Source organism: Buteo buteo, chromosome 29 (genome assembly GCF_964188355.1).
Source record: "Buteo buteo chromosome 29, bButBut1.hap1.1, whole genome shotgun sequence".
Classification (NCBI taxonomy): domain Eukaryota; kingdom Metazoa; phylum Chordata; class Aves; order Accipitriformes; family Accipitridae; genus Buteo; species Buteo buteo.
Window position 1 is genome coordinate 870,685 of NC_134199.1, and position 19,358 is coordinate 890,042.

The 19,358-nt window shown below is 48.6% G+C and overlaps 1 protein-coding gene across 3 annotated transcripts; it reads right to left on the bottom strand.

The window, feature by feature from the left end:
• Nucleotides 1-5,578: 5,578 nt before the first annotated feature.
• On the bottom strand, nucleotides 5,579-18,955 carry ROGDI (rogdi atypical leucine zipper). 3 transcript variants are annotated; one of them, XR_012654652.1, is made up of 12 exons: nucleotides 18,879-18,955; nucleotides 16,513-16,584; nucleotides 15,097-15,179; nucleotides 13,665-13,719; nucleotides 13,054-13,134; nucleotides 10,536-10,631; nucleotides 9,167-9,265; nucleotides 8,565-8,678; nucleotides 7,754-7,803; nucleotides 7,087-7,213; nucleotides 6,411-6,529; nucleotides 5,579-5,828 (listed from the first exon to the last, which is right to left on the bottom strand). XR_012654652.1 is itself a non-coding variant. In XM_075059478.1 (11 exons), the coding sequence occupies exons 1-11, from the start codon at nucleotides 18,933-18,935 to the stop codon at nucleotides 6,488-6,490; spliced, it is 876 nt and encodes a 291-aa protein (XP_074915579.1). In that variant the 5' UTR covers nucleotides 18,936-18,955; the 3' UTR covers nucleotides 5,579-6,487. The 3 variants fall into 3 exon arrangements, 1 of the variants encoding a protein (XP_074915579.1); XR_012654651.1 differs by having other exon boundaries at nucleotides 5,579-5,857; XM_075059478.1 differs by having other exon boundaries at nucleotides 5,579-6,529.
• Nucleotides 18,956-19,358: the final 403 nt, after the last annotated feature.

The following is a 19,358-nucleotide window of genomic DNA, read 5'->3' on the forward strand; positions in this document are numbered from 1 at the left end:
GCAAGAGCAGGGCCCGGCCGCAGCCCTGGGCCATTTTCTTCTCCCCGGTGCCTCAGGCCCGGCCGCAGCCCTCGCCCTGAAGCGTCAGGCCAGGCAAACACAAGCCAAGGCACAGCTCTCCCGCCCTCTCCTCGGTGCAGGCAGGGCCCCGCTGCCCTGGCAGCCATGGGGACAAGGGGTCGGTACCTGCTTGCTGCCTTCTCCACCCACTCCTCCTGCAGCAGGGGCCGCAGCCTGTGCTTCTGAAAAGCTGGAAGCCCTTCCCGTTGCCGTGTTCCTGCACGGCTCTGCAGGCTGGGTCTCACTGCTCCCTCCTGCCAGCCAGGCCTGCAGAGGAGAGCAGGGCGTCACACTGACACAACAGCCTGCATCTACAGCAGGTGCACGAAATGAAGGCGGCTTTTCCCTGACTGAGGTCTTGCCGTGCTCCTACAAGGCCAGCTCTAAGTCGAGGCTCACAGTCAGGGTTAGAAGGATCACCCTGTCCCCAAGCGGTGGCCTGCGTCCTCTGGTGAGAGACCAGCAGCGTGCAGCTGCATTTCTCTTCCAGTCCCCCCCTCCATGCTAGCAGGGGCTGCCTTGCTGCCCAGCAGGTCCACAGGTCAGCCACCTGGATAAACTCTGAGCAGAAATGGAGACAACGACCCAAAGCCCAGACCTGGAAAATGAGATCCACAACTTCCTGAGCCAGCTGGCAAGAAAAAGGTTCTTTGAGACCGAGTGGGACGTTGCTGCCTTTGCCATATTCTTCATCTTTGTGGGTAAGTGCATAGCTCAGCACGAGGCATGCACTAGACAGCTTCTCTTGGTGCTGGGCTTGGCAGGCAGCTGCCCTAATCTCAGCAATTTATGCAGCCCCCCCAGCAGCACAGCCCTGGAGGAAGAATGGCAAGAGTGCAGCCACTCCATTTACATCCAGCAGACAAGGGCACCAACAGCAGCAGGCTCAGAGGAAACATTCCCTGCGTAACCTTCTCTAGTTGCAAGACCACTTTCATAACCATGCCACCACCTTGCCTAACACTGGCACAGTTCGACCAGCCTAGGCTCAGATGGTGTTTGTGGGGTTGTCGTGCCCTGTGTGATGTACACCACTTCACACAAAGTGCTGTGATGCTAACAGGGGAAAAAGGGGAGCAGCCAGCCAAGAGGGTACTTGCTGAAAGACAGGGTGCTGTCAGGGAGACATAGAGGCTGATGCTGCTGTAATTGCACACTTTTCTCCAGGGACTGTGCTTCTGCTGCTGCTCCTGGTGCTTATCTGCTGCTGCTGCAACTGTGACTACCCAGAACAACGCAAGGTGATAAAACCCAGCCCACTCACCCAAGAATGACTTGGGACACACAGGAGCTCCCAAGGCAGTATCTGTGTTGCTTGTTGAAATGGGCAGAGAGGGGAAAGGGGTAGGGGAGGAAAGCAGGCAGAGCACTAGACAGACCCTGCTCTCCCCTGCAGAGACACACTCATGTCTTAGGAGAAATACAGCCCAGCCACCAAGGGGGGGACGTTCACACAGGGAAGGTGATAGGGAAGAGAGAACAGGTTGGATGTGCTTGAGCAGGCAGAGACATGCCCAGGACCTCTGCACTGTTCTGGGGGAGGGAAGTGGTACCTGTGCTTGAGCACGCACAAAGCATAGATACTATTTTAATTTGTGTGTTCATGCATGTGCAAACTCCTTCCTCACCTCTTTACAATGACACATCTTTTTCCAAAACAACTAGATTCCCAGAAGGAAAGCGGGCATAGATAACCTGGCAATGCAGCCCTAACCCCCCCTCTACCTCATGGCTGGACAGAACGACTCTTCCTGCTTTCTTCCCTTGGCTGCACCTACAAATCAGACTCTATCTTCACCTTGACTGTCAAGAGCTGCCCAGCCACTTCCATCCTCTACAACCTCAGTGACAGCTCTTCCTATTCTCTATATGTGCATGGATGAATGCGAACCCCTTGCGCAGCACCTGCGATGCCATCCTAGGCCAATACACCCACTTGAGTCAGTCCACCCCACAATCCCCATAAGATACAGTACCTTAATGCAGACTTTTCAGCTACAAGCCAGTGAACATCCTCAGCTACTGCAGCCAAAGTGGAGAACAGGTGCTCCCCCATGCAGAGGCAGCAGCCATGGGAACCGCCAGGGAGTGAGGGCAAGGAGAAAGCAGGAGAAACCATTTCCCTCTAACTAGAAGCTGGAATCCTCTTCCAAGCTCACACTTGCTGATCACCAAAACATGCTGTGGAGCATCCTCACACTAAGATCCCTTCTGGGATGGCTGAATGAGAGGCCCAGCTATGCTTCTTTTCAGGGTTTTGGGCTCCAGCCCTTCCATTACAGGCTTAATTTCCAGCAGGACTGAAAGCAAAGCATAGCACTGTCCCTGGCTGTGAATATCCATTAAAAGAGGCAGCACAAGGCTCTAAAGATGCTTCAAAGCACAGCCACAGCTTCTGGGAACCTTTTTAGTCCCTGTAGAGACATTTGGAGCATGTCATTAGTGAGCCAGCTTCCTTTATGTGCTGCATCAACTTTAGAAACACTTTGCCTCACTCTTCCTAGGGGACACAAAAGCACGTGAAGATGAAACTGCTCTGTGCAAGGGAGCAGTGGCTACCTCCTCCCTATGGCCTTTGCAGAGGATGCTTGGGGCACCAAAGAGAAAGCTTGTTCTTCATCCTGAAGATTAACAATGCCTCCAATTTGAAAAGCATCATCCCCTTACCTAGCATCCTTACAGTCCCAGGTGGAGCCAGATTTTCAACTGGTATAGTCCCTCTGCTTTAGGGTGATACTCTGTGTCCCCAGAGGTGATACCATGATGGGGCAGGGTGACCCTTTTTGCTGGGGCACATACAGAACAAGAAACGTCCGATTCTGTGCTGAGAACACTGACTCCAGAAGGTGGCACCCCGAAAGGCAGCCAAGCACCTACTCATGAATGGGAGTGGTGGTACATGCCCTTCAATATTTCCACCATAGCCTGAAGGCAGGATGAGGCCAGGGATGTCAGGTGCAATTCCAAGCAAGTCCTGGCAGTGGCAATACTTGAGCAGACTGGCATCAGCACACACAAACACCTGCAGTTTCAATTCCAGCTCCAGGAAAAAGTGATCTATCTTTACAAACATTTAGCCTTAGCTGAGCGCAGCAAGGAGACGGTCTTGTCTGCTCAGTGCTGAGATGCTGGGAAGAGTAGCATGGGATTCTGCTCACTGTCTGTCACTACTCTGTGGACAATGGCAGAAATAGCTGCTCAGATTGGGATAGACTAGAGGCAGCCATAAAATAAACTTTCTTCATTACCCTCTTAGTCTGTGGTTCTGCTCTGTCATTAGCCTGTCGCAGTGCTGTCGTTGAAAGTTGCCCAGCAAATGTCTTCTCCACTTAGTTCAGGCAACTCTAATTCCTTTTCAAAGGGCATGTAGAAGCTCAGCAGCAGAGGCGCATGGATCAGTGTCTTCTGTGCTACCAGAACCAGCAGCAACTCAATTGCTAGACCCATCAAAAGCAGGCAGCCAGTGCATCTAAGCAACAGATCTCTATCTCCTTAAAACTAAATAGATTTCCTGGGCAAAAGGGAAAAAGAAAGGTGCCACCAGGAAAGGTTTTGCTCATGAGTACTATAGCTTCTCTAAAGGAAGCTAGAAAAAGAGAATAAAAAGCCAGACCAGGAAAAGGCAGACAGTCTGATTATTTCATTCTGCTCCAGTCACACAGCAGCGTTCATCAGTGCACGTACCAATCAAGGGCCCTTGCAGTATTGCAGAGCAGCCCAAACTTCACAGACACCTTGGGCTGCCAAAGATTGTGGCCCACAGCACATTTGAGTTGCATCTGCAAAGGGCGAGGTGGGCTGCCCGTAGCTATCCCAGCACCAGCCTCACTGGGCTGAAAAGCAGAGCCCTTAGGGCCTTGTAAATTGTCTTCTGTGCTCAGAGGTTTAGTGGGGAAAAGAGATAGACTGTTAAGTCTTTTAATTGGTGGACCCTTGTTTTATCTTTCAAATCACAGGGTACCAGCCCAGGGCTTTGGGCCAGCCTCTCCTGTTGAATCCCACCTACCTCGCTGTTACCCTGTTCTTCTGTAACAGTAACCTAGGCAGTGTCCTGTAGCAGCTACCACTGCCACCTAGCAGTGCTCATGACACAGCCACCATATATCAGAGCTGGAATCAGGACAAGTATTCCATTTTGCACAGTCCTGCCCTTCAGAACCGAAGAAGACTATTTTAAACAGAAGAAAACAACACACACTGGGTTGCATGTTATATCCCTATCAGCAGGAAGCTGAGATGTAGAGGATGTGGCAACATTGATTGGACTGCACACAGTAGTGTGAATTAAAAAAGGAGCCTCCTCCACACACAGGGAGGGTTAAAGAGCACAGACAGCTCCAGCGAGGTTATTAACCGTAAAAATACTCTCATCCGAAAAGCTTTTAATGGTGAGCAGTTCCACACATGCGCAACCACTTTCTAAGCAGAGAATAGTCTGGAACAGGGCAAGGGTTGGTAAATGCATACTCAAGGTCATGACTGCAGCTAGTCATAAGGCTAACTAACTGGAATCAGTAATGGGTCTGCTATTGCATCAGCCCATCCAGCCCTCTCTACCTTCCACCTTTCATTGCTTACTAACAAACACATTCATCAGTCACAGCCTGATACTCATTTGTAGGCTCAGTTATTGCCTGCAACCTGTATTATTAGAACGCATTAGACCAAGCACAGCACCAAGTGTCAAGTCCTCAGACAAGGAGACTGCAGCAGTAACAAGGCTGGCACTAACCCACTCAGGATCCCAGGGATCTCACAAAGGGACAGAAAGGGAGGTCGCAGACAAGGTAGTCCACATATGCCCAGAGCAGAGGTCTATGCAGGGGAAAAAAACAAAACAAAACAAAACAGAGCAACATACCTATCTCCAGTGCCCATCCTTGGAGCTATTCAAAAGCCATGTGGACGTGGTCCTGAGAGACCAGCTTTGGGTGGCCCTGCTTGAGCAGGGGAATTGGACCAGATGGACTCCAGACGTCCCCTTCCAACATCAACCATTCTGTGATTCTGTGATCTCTTTCTTTTGAGCACAGCACTCTGGAGAGCACTTGGAAAACACCAGGATCCTGGTGTTTTCCAACCATGCTGTCAAGATAGGCTCCAACGGCCCTGTCGTTTTGTAGGGACCTTGGTGAGCCTGCAGTCTTCACTTCAGCACACGTGTAGGCTCCTAGATAAGGTACTCTAGTGAGGAAAGGCACCAGAAACCCAGGCGGGACAGGGCTACTTGGAGCCAAGCAGGAGACAGGTGATGCTTCCACATAACTTAACTGCCAGCTCCATGAGCAAACCCAACCCAGCCTCAGTACCTACAGCCTCTTCCAAACATTACCACCAAGGGAAATTTGGAAAAGTGCTTCAGGTAGTACTTGGGTGTCAGACGGCCCTGAGCTGAGGCTACACAAACCAGGCCCAGCCTTCACGGAACTGCCCAGAGACCGCTACTGTCCTCCCAGTAAGGCAAACCATAATCCAGCATGCATAACTAAGAACAGCCACTCACTTGTAAGAGAGCACATAATCTTTGATACTCTTTTATTCTCAGCACTGACAGCCCATAGGAGCATGGCAGGTCTGAGGATCTTTATTTCACAGTTATCAATGGCTAGAGGGACGAGTTACATACTGTAGCATCCATAGGTAGGCAGCAAATCAAAGTAACAACGTGGTACTCACTTTGGGTTTAATGACAGGATGTGAGACTGCACAGTTGTGCTCAAGGTACCGAGGCAGCTCCAAAGGCTGGCAGTGAAAACAAGATACTAAACCTGGAAAAAACCAATTGGCCCAACTAGGGCTTCAGAAAAAAAAAAAAATTTATTATCACATTGATGCCAGGGAAAAAAAAGAGTTCAAACAGCAGCAAGTAAGAATATCCCCAAAGGGGAATCAATAACGTGGGCATGAACAGAACAGATAGGAAAGGGAGAAGCTCAGGGCTAGTTATAACCACAGCTGGACCAGATCACAACATATTTCACTACATGGAGCAACATGCCCTATACTTTTTGTGGTATGTTAAATTAGTCTGTCTTCATCCCTTCCCAGCCAGCTCACAGTCCAGCAGTTAGTTACAGCACTGTGTGCAAATACAGTTAGTGAGAGTAGTCCACAACTCTCCATGCCTTGTAATGGACTAGTGTAATTCATCACAGGCTTGGAAAGTGTAAGCCACACAAAGCACACAAGAACAAAGACAGGTGGAAGCTTTCACCAACCACACAGCATTGCTTGGTGCCCTGCTTATGCAGCAGTCCCAGACAAGCCTACTGAAATTGTGTCTCTGAATACACTGACCCTACCCTACAGAGGGCCACATGGCAGCAAACCACAGCACTCCTCAGGCTGACCTGGACTCAGCTGGCATGTTGAAAACAAAAAGAGACACACTGGAAGTACTGTAAGGTCTTGGACACTCCACAGAGAATTAATATGGCCTGTAGTTCCAGTAACTGGAGAAAACAGATATCTGGAAAGCAAGAAGAAAAGAAGGTAAGTTCCTGTATCCCTTGGGCCATAGAAGAAAGAGCATATAATATGTGTGTGAAGATTGAGCTGTACAGCATTAAACACTCCACCACTGCATTGCACAAGAGCAGATTTGCTGCTATTGTCACTGAAGAGGACTGGAGCACAAAGTTACTTGCTCAAGGCAGCAGCCACGTGCAGAGCTGGAACTGAATGCTGGTCTACTGCAGTCTATTTCGCTGAAGTTGCCATACCTCTTCTCCAGTACCCTGGCATTTCCTCACATCCAGCTCATGACTGAGAGCACAAAAGTGTCTACCTGCTCCTCTCCATCAGGTCACTAGTTCAGCAAAGACATCTGCCACACTACTACACTTATCCCAGATGGCTGTCTGCTAGGCAGTGCAGCCAGCTCCCTTGCTCCAAAACATTGACTCATCGCTTGTTTTCAGTTTATACCTAAGTTGTACAGAATAACACCACATCAGATTTTTAGGAGATCTGATGTCCTCTCAAAATCCAGAGCTAAAAACAAAGGCCCTTCTCTAAGGCCATTACCTTATCCTTCAGTTGCTGGCAAAGCTGCAGTGAAACTGTGAAGAAGACAAGGGCATCATTTAACCATGGTACAACACATTCCACTTTATGGACATGGCTGACTTCATACCGCTGGTTGCCAAACTCACTGGAGTGGGGGAAAAAAAAAAAAAAAGAGCACAGCTTCACACACAACAGCACAGAATACAAAACTCAACTGTCCTCCATTCTCACAGAACAGATCATTATGATTTCTATTGCATTTAAAACAGCACCTGGTAAAGTTATACAATGCAAACTCTTAGTCTACCTCTGATTAGCTTCAGAGTTCAGCTAAATCTAATAGGTAGAAACTTCACCACTTTTCAGAGAGGCACAAAGGCGGGACATGCAGATGGCAATGCCAATAACCTAATGTTCATTTTGGCTGACAACTCTCATCTCTAGACAAACTCATGGCACTGTATGGGTGGGCTGTATCCTGAAGAGTCACATCTTTGGGCCTTTATGACCAAGTCATTAAAGAAACACTATTATGGGCACCTGTGCATTCACAGCCACAGTTAAGTGGCTCAGTCCAGCTTCTCCACTTAACAGATGCTACAATCAAAATCTGTACAGCCATTTGGATCTCATCCTCAGCATACACCTACACCTGTTACACAGCCCTTGTAGTGACTGTACTTACAACATGGCTCCAGGGTTGTGTAAAATGGATCCTCCAGCAGGCTTGAAGTTCTAGAGGAGAAAGAAAAAGCCATTAGGATTTTGACACAGTAAACAAACTACTTAGAAGGAGGATGTTTAAGGTTTGCACTTTTAATAGCCTGACATCAAGAAATGCCCATCCTGTATCTGCCTGAATACTCCATTCATATGGAATCTATGTCATTTGATCCCTTCCTGCTCCTTCATGAAAAAAATTCTACACAGCAGCTCAGTCCAACTTAGCTCCAAATTTTAGCACCACAAAAATAAGATGAGAATATCCAGAAGAAAAACAAAAAATAGATTTTAGGAAAAATATCCTTGTGGAAGGACTGCATTTCATAAAGTATAAGAGTTTAATTCTGTTTTTAAAGGATATCAAGCTGACCTGAATGCAACAGGTGAAGCAGAAACATATCCATCAAACTCCATCTAGAAAACCCAAGATAGCTACTTCAATGTAAACTGGATTAATACAATTATGCCCTTCCAAAATTACGCAAAATTATCAAACTATATCATATGATAAAGCATTACTTGGCAAAAAATAGTTAATGGCTTTCTCGAGAGCACTGGTATTTTCTTCTGTGCTATGTGGCAATGCCCCAAACTAGATTTAGAGCCAGTGTTCTGTCTGCAGCAGACTAAACACAGACACTTAACACCAGCTATGGTCATTTCTGCATTATCTTATGCATATAACATTGCACTACATAGTAGTGTGATCTCCTCCTCACAGTGCAAGGCAGGGAGAGGTAAATAAACAAGGCTCAAGAGATAGTAGGCGTCACCTTGGTTGTGCTGGGCTGCAGCACATGGAGTTGGTAGACAGTCAGGCACAGCTTATTCAGGTTAATATAGAAATTCACAAGGATGTCTGGAGGCAGAGCAGGGGTGAACATTTTCTGGTGAGAAAATAAGTAGTTTCTTTGTCAGTGAAAGGACCATTATTTCTAATGGTGGCAAATCACTACATTTTTCTAAGCCACACTGCAATTACCCCATAGCGAGAGGGACATTAGAAAAGAAACAAAGACTGAGCAGCTTGCAGGCAATGGTTGTTCCTCTTGCTGCACTTGATCAAATGGTGCATGCGCGATGGTGACAAAAGAGGATGGAGCAGTGTTCACAAGGGCAAATCATCCCTGGACAAGATTCCTGGGCAGAGAACAGAACTTACCCTCTGAGAACCAGAGTCTTTATGCCCAAGTCATCTGCTTTCCCACAGGAAGATACAGAGCACCCCAAAATGGTCAGGGTTTGCACCTACTTCAGCTCTCTCTTTCGGCCTCAGGAGACACTTCAGAAATCCACCTCCACCAGGATGTAGCACAATATTCTAACTGTTGCATGCTGCCAGACGGTATGGAGATCTAGACCACCACATACTTACAGTGAGACCACTGGAGGCAATCTCTGGTAGAGTCAAAGTGGCTGGAGTGGTAAGCCGATTTCGGGCTCTTGAGAGCTGTAACATCACAGCATCCATAAGCTACAAGATAACGTACAGTACGCTGCTGAGTGGCAATCCCTGGACAGCTCTGGATAGTGTGCTGCAGCATCCTACAGCCTTTTGCAGGTGTTACAACACTCCAACCCCCACCACCCCTCCCTCACCCTTCCAGGGATTCAGGGACTTATTGGGAAGGGGTAGCTCCCACATAAATGCAGTGAGACAGGCCAGGAGTTTTTATTACCAGGGACTGAAGAGAGAACAGCTATTCATTAGAGGAGTAAGAAGAGAACATGAGATCAGTTACTGATGCCCCAGAAGTATTGACAAACTCATCATCAGCTCTGCTGAAGAGCAGGCATTAAGGAAAAACAACAAGCTGTTTTCTAGTTGTCCCCATTCCCACATCACGGGTACAACAACGGGTGAATGAGACCCCCTGTTCATAAACATCTATGAGCTAGGGCACTAGAGAAAAGAACCAGCTCATTGAGTCCAATCCTGCCAGAAACCACAGTTCAGAGGCTCTATGCGGGCAGACTTCCTTTTCCAGAAAAAAACTGGGAAGCAACATATGTCTGTTATAGAGCCCATGACTGCTAAGATGAAGGCATTTTCTATTATGACTAATTTCTCCCCCCTACTTCCACCTGAAAGTAAAAAGGAAATAGTTTCATTACCTAGCTTCTTCCTATTAGCAGCCCTTGCCAATGTGGAGACTTAAAAGGTTTAGCTTTCTCATGTTCAATATTGTGATGGATTCTAATGAGTAAGTTGAAACAATAGTAGCTTCAGAGAGCATTTCCAAGCAGAGGGCTGGGCTTTGCTGTCATGCAGCAGCTGGTCTGTATCAGACTGCATCAACTACTGCTTGCAAGTGAGAAGTCACTTTCAAATCGTCAGTAAATCATGACTACTAACTGTAATCTCTTGTTTGCTGATGACTGCCTCATTTCTTCTCTTGCCAAAAGCACTGACAGGGAAGAGCATGAGCTGAGTAACCACATCAACCAAAAAAGATCAAGGGAGATGCTCCCAGAACATCACTGCTGTGCAACAGGGCACCGACTGCTTGGATTACCATTCACCATGATGTACCACCCTGTTACTGATGCTAAACTGGTATAGATTCATATCAAATATGAGGTCACATGGATACTCCTTGACACAGATATATACGGGTACAACTGGAGAATCCATTTCCAGTAAGAGACTCAAGGCTGTAATGTGCATTAACTGTGTTTAAAACAACAAATGGAGGGAAGAAAAATGCATTTTCCTACCTAAATAGAGAGGGCTTTCTCCTCACCTTGAGAACTTCTGAGCCTGTTTTGAACTGGTAGTTTACGTCTCTGTTCATAAGCAGGTAAATGGCTTGGTTAACATGGTTTCTAGCATCCTGGATCTGCAAAGGTACAAATGCAACCCTATTAAAGAAACACTCTCTATAATACACACTAGGAAGTAGAGGTTTCCCTGATTATCTCATTGGCCCTAAGAAAATTGTGACTTCTCAAATGTTAAGGCCATTTCTCTGAGTACCAGACACTCGCTAACACAAATCTACCATTGCTGCCCAGATGCGTTATTGGGTTCTTCACTCAAGGACTGGAGATGCAGAACAGTCTGACAGCTACAACCTGGATTGTCAATAAAAATATTGCTGCTGCCCTGAAGGAAGAGTGACATCAGGCACTCTCATGCTGGGAGGGCGCTGATCATGACCGTTCAGGTAGGAATCCTCGCTGTTGATGGTATACAACAGTCAGGTCTAGCAACACGAATAATGATTTCTTCCTTAGGAACTATTAGAACTAAAACCAATGATATAAATTACATCAATAGCAGCAGTGAGCAGCAAACATTGATTTCTAATATAGTGTCTCTGGCAATTTTCCAGAGTCCTTCTAAACTATAATTGTTGGGGTTGACAGTTATCTCCAGCATCAAGAAGCTGCCATTGTGCTGCTTGTGTGGAACTTGACCAGACTCAGGACACAGCTGGCTCGTCTCAAGCAAGACCGCTTGCAGCCAGGAGACAATTATCAAAGCAAGGCCAATAGGTGTATCCCAGTGTTTTCATGGGAGCAAGGACAAAGCAGAGGAAGAAGAAAATGGCCCTCGGAGAAAGTGACTTGTGTTCAGTTCCAGGCAGCAGCAGGAAAATTGTAAAAAAGCAAAGGGGTAAATCAGAGGGTGCAATAAACAGAAAAGGTAAGCAGGGAAGCCTGTATGAGAGGTGGCTGCTGGGAGATGGATAACACAGCTTGGGATATTTGTAGTTCAATACATCTACACTGCTCCCCAGCAATCCCAAATCCCAGCTCAGCCTTGTAGAGGCCTCCCTGGCATAGATCTGGACACTGGTTCCTTCTCATCCGGAGCTCAGGGATCACAGAATAGCCCTGCTCTTAGAAAACACAAGGCACTGGAGGCTACAGAGAGAAGAGAGATATGATAAAGTCCACTGTCAGACTGCAGAGAGATTCTGCAGGTACTTGGGCTATGGCATCTCCAAACATCACCACTTCCAGCCTTTACATCTCCCAGATGCTTTCAAGCAAGCTAAGTTACCCTGGCAGTGTTACCCAATCCCACAATGCCAATCCCGTTATTATGAGGACTTGCTTCATTCCTATTCCCCCTTGATTTTGCTCTGTTTTCTAATCAAGTTCCTTGAAACTTGTGTGCCTGCACTTGTGTTCCTCAAAAATGTCCCTATAGTACAATTTCTTAGCGATGACTTTACTTTGCATAGAGAAACAAAACTCCAGCTGGCACCACTCACTAAGGGAAGAAACTCACAATACCTTGAGATACTCATTTTTAATTCAGACAGGACAAAGATCTCCACATAATCACTGTAAATGCTTCTGCACAGCGTCCTTTAGGCACTCACATTCCACATCTGAACATTAGAACACAAATCTCTCCCAAGTAAATAAGGGTGTTTTCCATAAAAGCTGGTAAAAGCCTATCAACCAGGCAGCAGTAGAAAACAGCCACAAAACAGGATGTACCACTGAGCGTTAACACAAAAACTTCCTTGCCTTGTTGCGAGGCATAAATAAACTCAGTCAAGTTTGGCGTTAACATCTCAAGTACACAATTTTCTAGATTTCTACAAAGTTACTGGGTAGAGCTTTCACTCCGCTGCCAAAGCGGCCATTGGAAACTGCACTCAATACCAAATGCGCTGATCACCTAGAAAAAGCTGAGCCATGACATAGCGAAGCCCATGGAATACATCTTTCTCCAACCTACTCAGCTATGACAAAGTAACTGTGAGAAACTATGTCTTCAAGATCAGGCACTAGATCACGTCCTGAAACCAGGTATTTCAGAGCAAAATGTTGGGAAAGAGACTGAATGTTCTGGACAGCCAAATCCCTTTAACTCCTTAACTGAGGGAACTTGGCTATGCTACAAGAGCACAATGTGATGGGATTTGTTCTCAGCATAAAGAAATGCTTCCATAAGAGAATGAAAGCAAGCTACTCAAAGCCTCTGAAGTTGCTCTTTGCCCTGCTAGCCTGGGTTTTACAAGCAGACACAAGGCCAGTACTGCACAGGCACCCTAGGCACTCCTTTTAAAGGATTATGACTGCTATGCAGACAGCCTTCAGCTCGCTGGTGTTTCAGGAACAAGCAGAATCCACCTCTCTCTCCTAACACCATAACTGAATTTAACTGCATCTGTTTCCTCCTTTAGCTTTCACCAGTGGAGCTAATGTGGGATGGACATAACCTTCTCTCTCAGAAAGCGAGTGGCTACAGCTACTGCTTGGAGGGTGCAGATGCTACAGAGGGGTAGGCATCTAAAGTACCTGCTGCAATTTCCACTGCTTGTCTTCCCGAAATGCGAAGTGCAGGAGCTGGTTATTTCTGGGCGTTTTCAGATTAACGTCCTTGAAGAAAGAAACAAACACATGAAAGCAAGCAGAACATGGAGACTGCCAGTCCCACTCCATTCTGTCTCCCAGACCATCTCGGCAAGCTGCTTTCAGCAGTCCTGGAGTGGCCAGAACTTCAGTCCTCCTACAGGAACGTGTTAATACAAAGGATAAATTGAAAGGCATTTAGTGAATTGAGATCCAGGCAAGACACATGACCCCATCTCAGAAGGCCCCCAAGGAAATTTGATCTTGCACAACAAAGGCATTAAAGGCAAGGAATCCCCATGAAAATCGACTCCACCACTCACCGCAGAGAGTGTGGGGGGCGGGTGTTAGATGCTGGATGTTGACAAATTTTAACAGTTGCTGAAACATTAAGGATTTAAGGCCTACTAAGGAAGACCAATAAAGAATACTTATTGATCACTGATAAAGCATCATAAGGATGACCTCTCCCTTGAGGTCATCAAAGTGTAATAAGGATGACTCCCACCCCTTGATGGTAGTACAAAGCAAGAAGCAGCAGCACGGCTAGTACTCACAGCTTGACACAGGGCATCTCCCTGCAGCGTCAACACACCTTTCACCTGGTCTGTGCTGGAATGAGAAGAAAGAGCTGGGCAACACAAGTCACAGGAGGCAAGAGACACCTACTGAAACTGCCAACCCAACACCATCCCTCCCTGTATCACAAAGCTAGCCAAGTTTCCTTCCTTCCAGGGGTCAGCTGGGGGATGCAGATGAACACACACTTTCAAATCCTCAGCTCTTGGCCTGCAGCCAGCTGCTGTCATATTCTTCATGAGCCACCTCACCCTAACTGCCCTGACTAAAATGTTACTTTCATTTCTGATCCCATGCTTATTTCATGTATTACATATCAACAATTTGGTTGCTGTTACAAACAGCTCTAGCAGGCACAAACACAAGATATTAGATTAATTACTGACATTGGAATGCTAGGTGGTTTATATGGGAGTTGAAAGCTACACACACCCCCACACCCCACCCTGTCCCCCCCGCTCAAGAAAAAAAAACCTAAACAAACAAAAAACCCCACCCCCCAAACCCTTTAAAAGGTCCTGCAAGATGGCTCACACCAACAGTGGGGGAAGACTGAAGCACCTAGGCCTTCAAGAACTCAGTTTAGCCATACCTTACATTTTAATACACTAGGCAGAGACTCTTTAGATCAACGCTTTCGAAGACCCACCTTGCAACAACAATGAATGAAAACCAGAATCAACTTCAACACTTTAAGATCTGAAGAATGCAACCTTCAAACCCAATACAGAATCATTGCACCGTTCTATACAATGCTCACCATGCTGTTATTAAGGTCTACTACTTTGCAACAAGCTTGCGATCTCAGCTATTCAGACCAAGGCCTATGTTGGAGATCAAAAAATGGACAACTATTTCAGAACTGCACTTCAATAGCACCTTCTGCACAGGTCTCAGTTTGCTCTGTGTGAAGTCGATTTTTCATTGCTATTTTGGGGGGACTAGGACAAAGGTTAAAATTTTCCCACAGTTAGAGTCAGAAACTGAGCCAAGAGCAGAATTCAGGACTTGTAACTGCAACTCCCTGTGCCCAGAATCAGAAAAATGCCCCTTGGCAAAACTGCTGACAGCAGCACACTGATGCAACACACCAGCAAGTGGTTGGGAATCAACAACTATATTATTGGTATCAGTAGGGAACAGCACAAGTCTGGCTAAGGCAGCCCCTGGAACATGGCTACGGACCGTTACGTTAACCTGCCATGAGAGCGTGTCTGTTTGTTTTCCTCATGGCGAAATCTCCTCTTAAAGAAAACCCCTTCACCCTGGAGGTGCTGTAGAGACTTTGCCGCAGATGCTTGAGGAACAGCGACCTCGGCTACAGAGGGAAGCCCCCGGCACAAACACAGGCATTGCCGGCAGCGGGGCCGGCAGAGCAGCAGCCACCCACTGACCGCCACGACCACTTACCCCGATGTGCTCAGCACAAAGTTCTCCTGCTTGACAGCTCCTCCTGAGCCGCTGGCGGGCAGGGTGAACCGCTGAGAGGCCTCCTGCCCAAGAGAGGACATAGTGAGTGCTGGAGCGTCCACTTGGCCCCAGCCCATCACAAGCCAGGAACAAAGACAAGGCAAGAGCAGAAATGCAGACTTCGGCAAGCGGCTGAACGTGGAGCGGTCACCTTTGCAAGCCTCCCACAACCTGCTTAGCAGAGGACATGGATTTTCCTTCACCCTGCTGCAGGACAGACGCAGCCCAGGAGAAAGCTCAGTGTGTGCAGCTCATGGCAAAAGGCGTTGGAAATCCCACGCTCCAGCTCCGCGCCCCAGAGCCGGGCAAGGCGGCCAGTGCCCAGCTGGCCAGGGTCGCCAAGCCGTCTGCAGCAGGAGCGACACTCTGCACAGCCCAGCCCTGCATATCCTTGGGTGCCCTGGCATTGCCTCTTTCTCAGCGTGCTCTCGCTTCCCCGGGCTGCACAGCGCCAGTGCCACTGGTCCTTTACCCATGTGGGAAGTCTGGAGTGAAAAATCAGCCCTCCTGACTGGTTACACAGGCTGGAGACTGTCCTTTAATCACACTTCACCCTTAAAACTATAACAAATTCTTCAAAACAGATACTATTTATACAGATACTGCAAGTTATTGTCACCTGCTTCTGAGTCACGTCCTGGGTCAGCACTACGGCACTCCTACCTCCATGTTTTTGCCCCTGCTCTTGCATCACCCACTAACCCCCACCAAAACCTCAGAGCGCTAAGGGGCTGGGCCTGTTGAAAACTAACCTAGCAGGAGAGCAGTGAACTCTCATGCACACAATCCCCCTTTGGCCAGTTCACCACATGGCTGCCTGGAAAGAGCTGAACCTGGCAGCCCACACTCAGGCTGGCGAAAGGTGCTGCAGGGCTGCTTCAGCTGAACGCTTCATGCCTCTGAGAAGGGCAGGTACCAGCAGAAAAGTGGGTATATCGAGGGAAGGATGGTTTTGAATGAGGAGAGTGCATGCTACTAATTACTGCGCAAGTAGTAGCTTCTCAGCTAAAGGCTATGGTGTTACAGGCAGATACAGATTCTCTGTTCCAGAAAATATTCACATCTTGGGCAAATGCCTGGCAGACAGGTGTGGCTGCCTCCACGTGCCATTTCAAAGCAGCTCTCTCAGCAAAGAGGGTCAAGAACAGAGCAATCTAAGGGACATCAGCTTTACTGTGAGTCCTCGAGACCAGAGGGCAAGCAAACACTTGGGACAGCACTGGACATGCATGATGGACCTTTCTGTGCACCCTCTACCAAGAATTTTTTCCTCCAGGGGAAATCTACCACCATTCCTCACGTGGGAGAGCAAACAAACCCACAGCACAGAAAACAGATGAAGCAAATTAACCTTACCTTCAAAATATCCTGCAGCTGTTTCAAAACAGCATGGACCTCTTCTTGTAAAAGCCATTTAAATTCTTCTTCCTATGTTGTGGAAAGATAGCAGTAGAATCATTAGAAGTCGAACACTAGAAATAAATCTGTCAGGCACATATGAAAATTATTTAAGTTCTAAGTATACTGCGATGTCCATGCTGTTTAAATCACATGCTAGTAGGAGAAGAAGATTTCTTCCTGATTTGTTGAAAGGCCTTACTCTCCACTTCTCCGCCCCAGCCAAATGAATTTCCTCACTCTTGTTTTGACTTTGTTTAACAAAGCAGCATTCATACAAGTCACTGTAACAATAATCATAGAATTAGGAAAGAACAGGCAGCACAGGATGTGAATTTTGTAGCAAAGTACAGATCCTGCTGCTTCAAATTCTGGGGCACCTTTTTAAGCTGCTGGGGTGGGCTGACCTTGGCTGGCTGGCTGCCAGACACCCACCCAGCCTCTCCCACTACGCCTCCTCAACAGGATCGGGGGAGGAAACAAGATGAAAAGCTTGTGGGTGGAGATAAAGACAGGGAGATCCCTTACCATTTACCATCGGGGGCAAAACAGACTCAACTTGTGGACAAATTTGTTGCCAATTAGAGGGTGAGAAACAAAAACAAAACCTAAAATCCTCCTCGCCCCCCCCCCCCCGTGGCATTTTACGAAGCAACAGCAGCCTAAAACCAAAGCTAAACTGAAAAGGGGGGGGGGGGAAAGAAAGGCTGAGGACCCCCAGTCACTTGGGCAAATTCAGTAACAAGCAAGTTCAGATCTGATGACACACCGCCTCAGGCCTCAATCAGTTGTCTGCTACCGAGAAGCCTGTACAAAGCAGATCCTCAAACTACAGCCAAGCATTTCTGTCAAATCACAAGACCCCAAGCAGAGGATCATCAGAGAAGTGAGGACAGAAGCAAGCAAGCGACAAAGCAGAGATTGACACTTGCTACCTTGTAAGAAAGGAGAAATTTTCCACATGGAAAGTACTGGAAGGGAATGAATTGAGCACGTTACCCGCAGAAAAATTGGAAAGGTGTGGTCAACTCAGAAATTTATGCCTGTGGTTTCTCTGCTAGACAGTTCTTGATCACCGCGAGAAACACAAAACAACTACTCACTGATGTGTCATCGCATTATGCAAGAGTTATCTCAACAAAGAGTAGGACAAGGACAGTTTTGTTTCAACAAACATTCACCCAAAGCAGGTACACACAGCAAACCTAGGTAGGAGCCTGTTATCTGTACCAGTGTGGGTACAGGACCACTGACTTTCACCATTTAATTCTGTTTTGGGTTTCTGGGCATCATACCAACGTACTGGATTCCTTGCTCTTTTGTTCTCTGTAACACTCGCTCCCCTCCAGGTTCCCAAAGGAACAGAAATCACGTAGGTAGAGCAGATGACTGTAGTGCCTCCACCACCCCGCTGTTACCACGCAGACGTTTCTACTTCAAATCATCATTGGTGTCTTTCATCCCCCTAGTGACAGCAAAAGATCTCCTCCCACCCTGTATTAATTTCACACTAAGACAAGTGCGTTCGCCATGTCTGTGCACTACGCATCTGTATTTTTGAGGAATGCTAGTCATATCACTCCAAATCGCACGACCTTTAGAAAAATCTGGTTTCCACATGTGGCTCTCCACCTAGCCTAGATGCACCTCTAAAATTCCCCCCCGGATAGGAAGTTTTCACTACTTCTTGCAGCTCACGTGCCCGGAGATGCCTGCAGCGTCAGCTGCTCTACGTCCTTCCCACCTTTATCAAGTCCACAAGGCTGCTTTGACGTGCCCGCCTGCCATTTGCTAGGTCTGCTCTTCCACCAAGCAGCGTGTTGGACCGACTATGGAAAAACTCAAGGTCACCTAACCCGTTTCACTGTTTACCATAAGCAGGACGGCCGCCGGCGCTGACCTGCCTCCGGCCTCACCGCAGCCGGCCCTCCTGCTGCTCGGGGGGGAGAACGCCGAAGCGGAGGCCGTTGAAGCAGCCCAAGGGGGAGGCTGGGGGGACAACCTCGGCCTACCGGGGCGCCCGCGGGCAGAACGGCAACGGAGCCCGGGGCCCGCCCCGAAGGCTGTCCCGGCCCCACGGCCCACGGAGCGCTGACCGGGGCGGCCCTCGCTGGGCGCCTCAGCGCGGGCGCGGGGAGCCGGCGGCAGGGAACGGCCTACGCCGCCGCCCAGGTGCCGACCTCGGGGGGTGCGCGGCTCCCCGACCAGGCCCGGCCGGCCGGGACAGGGCCCCGCGGGGATCCCGCCCGCGGCCGCTCAGCCGGACCAGCCCACGGCAACGGCGGCCCCCCCCCCCGGCCGACTACGCCCTCTTCCCGACTCACCAGCACCGCCCGCTCCGCCGCGCTCGCCATCGCCGCCGCCGCCGCCGCCGCCGCCATCCCGCCACCCGCCGCCGGGCCCCGCCCCTCCGCGGCTGCCTCGGCCGCCCCAATTGGTTTACGGGCCCCGCCCCGGCACGGCTTCTGCCCGGCAACGCGGCCGAGACAGCGTCTGATTGGGCAGCACCGCCCTCCCTTTCGCGAACGAGGCGTGGCGAGGGCGGTGCCGGAAAGGCGGGAGCTGGCGGCGGGCGGGAGCTGGCGGCGGGCGGCCCCGGCTCAGGTGCGCGGTGGAGGTCACGGTAGTACTGCAGTATCGCTTTCCTTTGATCGGCCGTTTTGATTCACAGCCGTAGCTGACCGCATACCGGTTCAGATAAAACCGAGCAACAGGTAAGAAGGCTCAAGAATGGGTGAAGAGGTGGAAGCCTCATCAGTTTCTTCTCAAAATTCTGGAATCGAAATCAACGCATCCCGGTATTG

Coding starts and splice junctions, on each gene's coding strand:
- ROGDI (XM_075059478.1), bottom strand. CDS start 18,935: ATGGCGGCGGCGGCGGCGGCGGCGGCGATGGCGAGCGCGGCGGAGCGG. Junction 13,720..15,096: donor TTTGTGCTGAGCACATCGGG/GTAAGTGGTCGT, acceptor TTCTCATTCCAG/CACAGACCAGGTGAAAGGTG. Junction 6,530..7,086: donor GCCAGCAACTGAAGGATAAG/GTAATGGCCTTA, acceptor CTTGCTTTCCAG/ATATCTGTTTTCTCCAGTTA.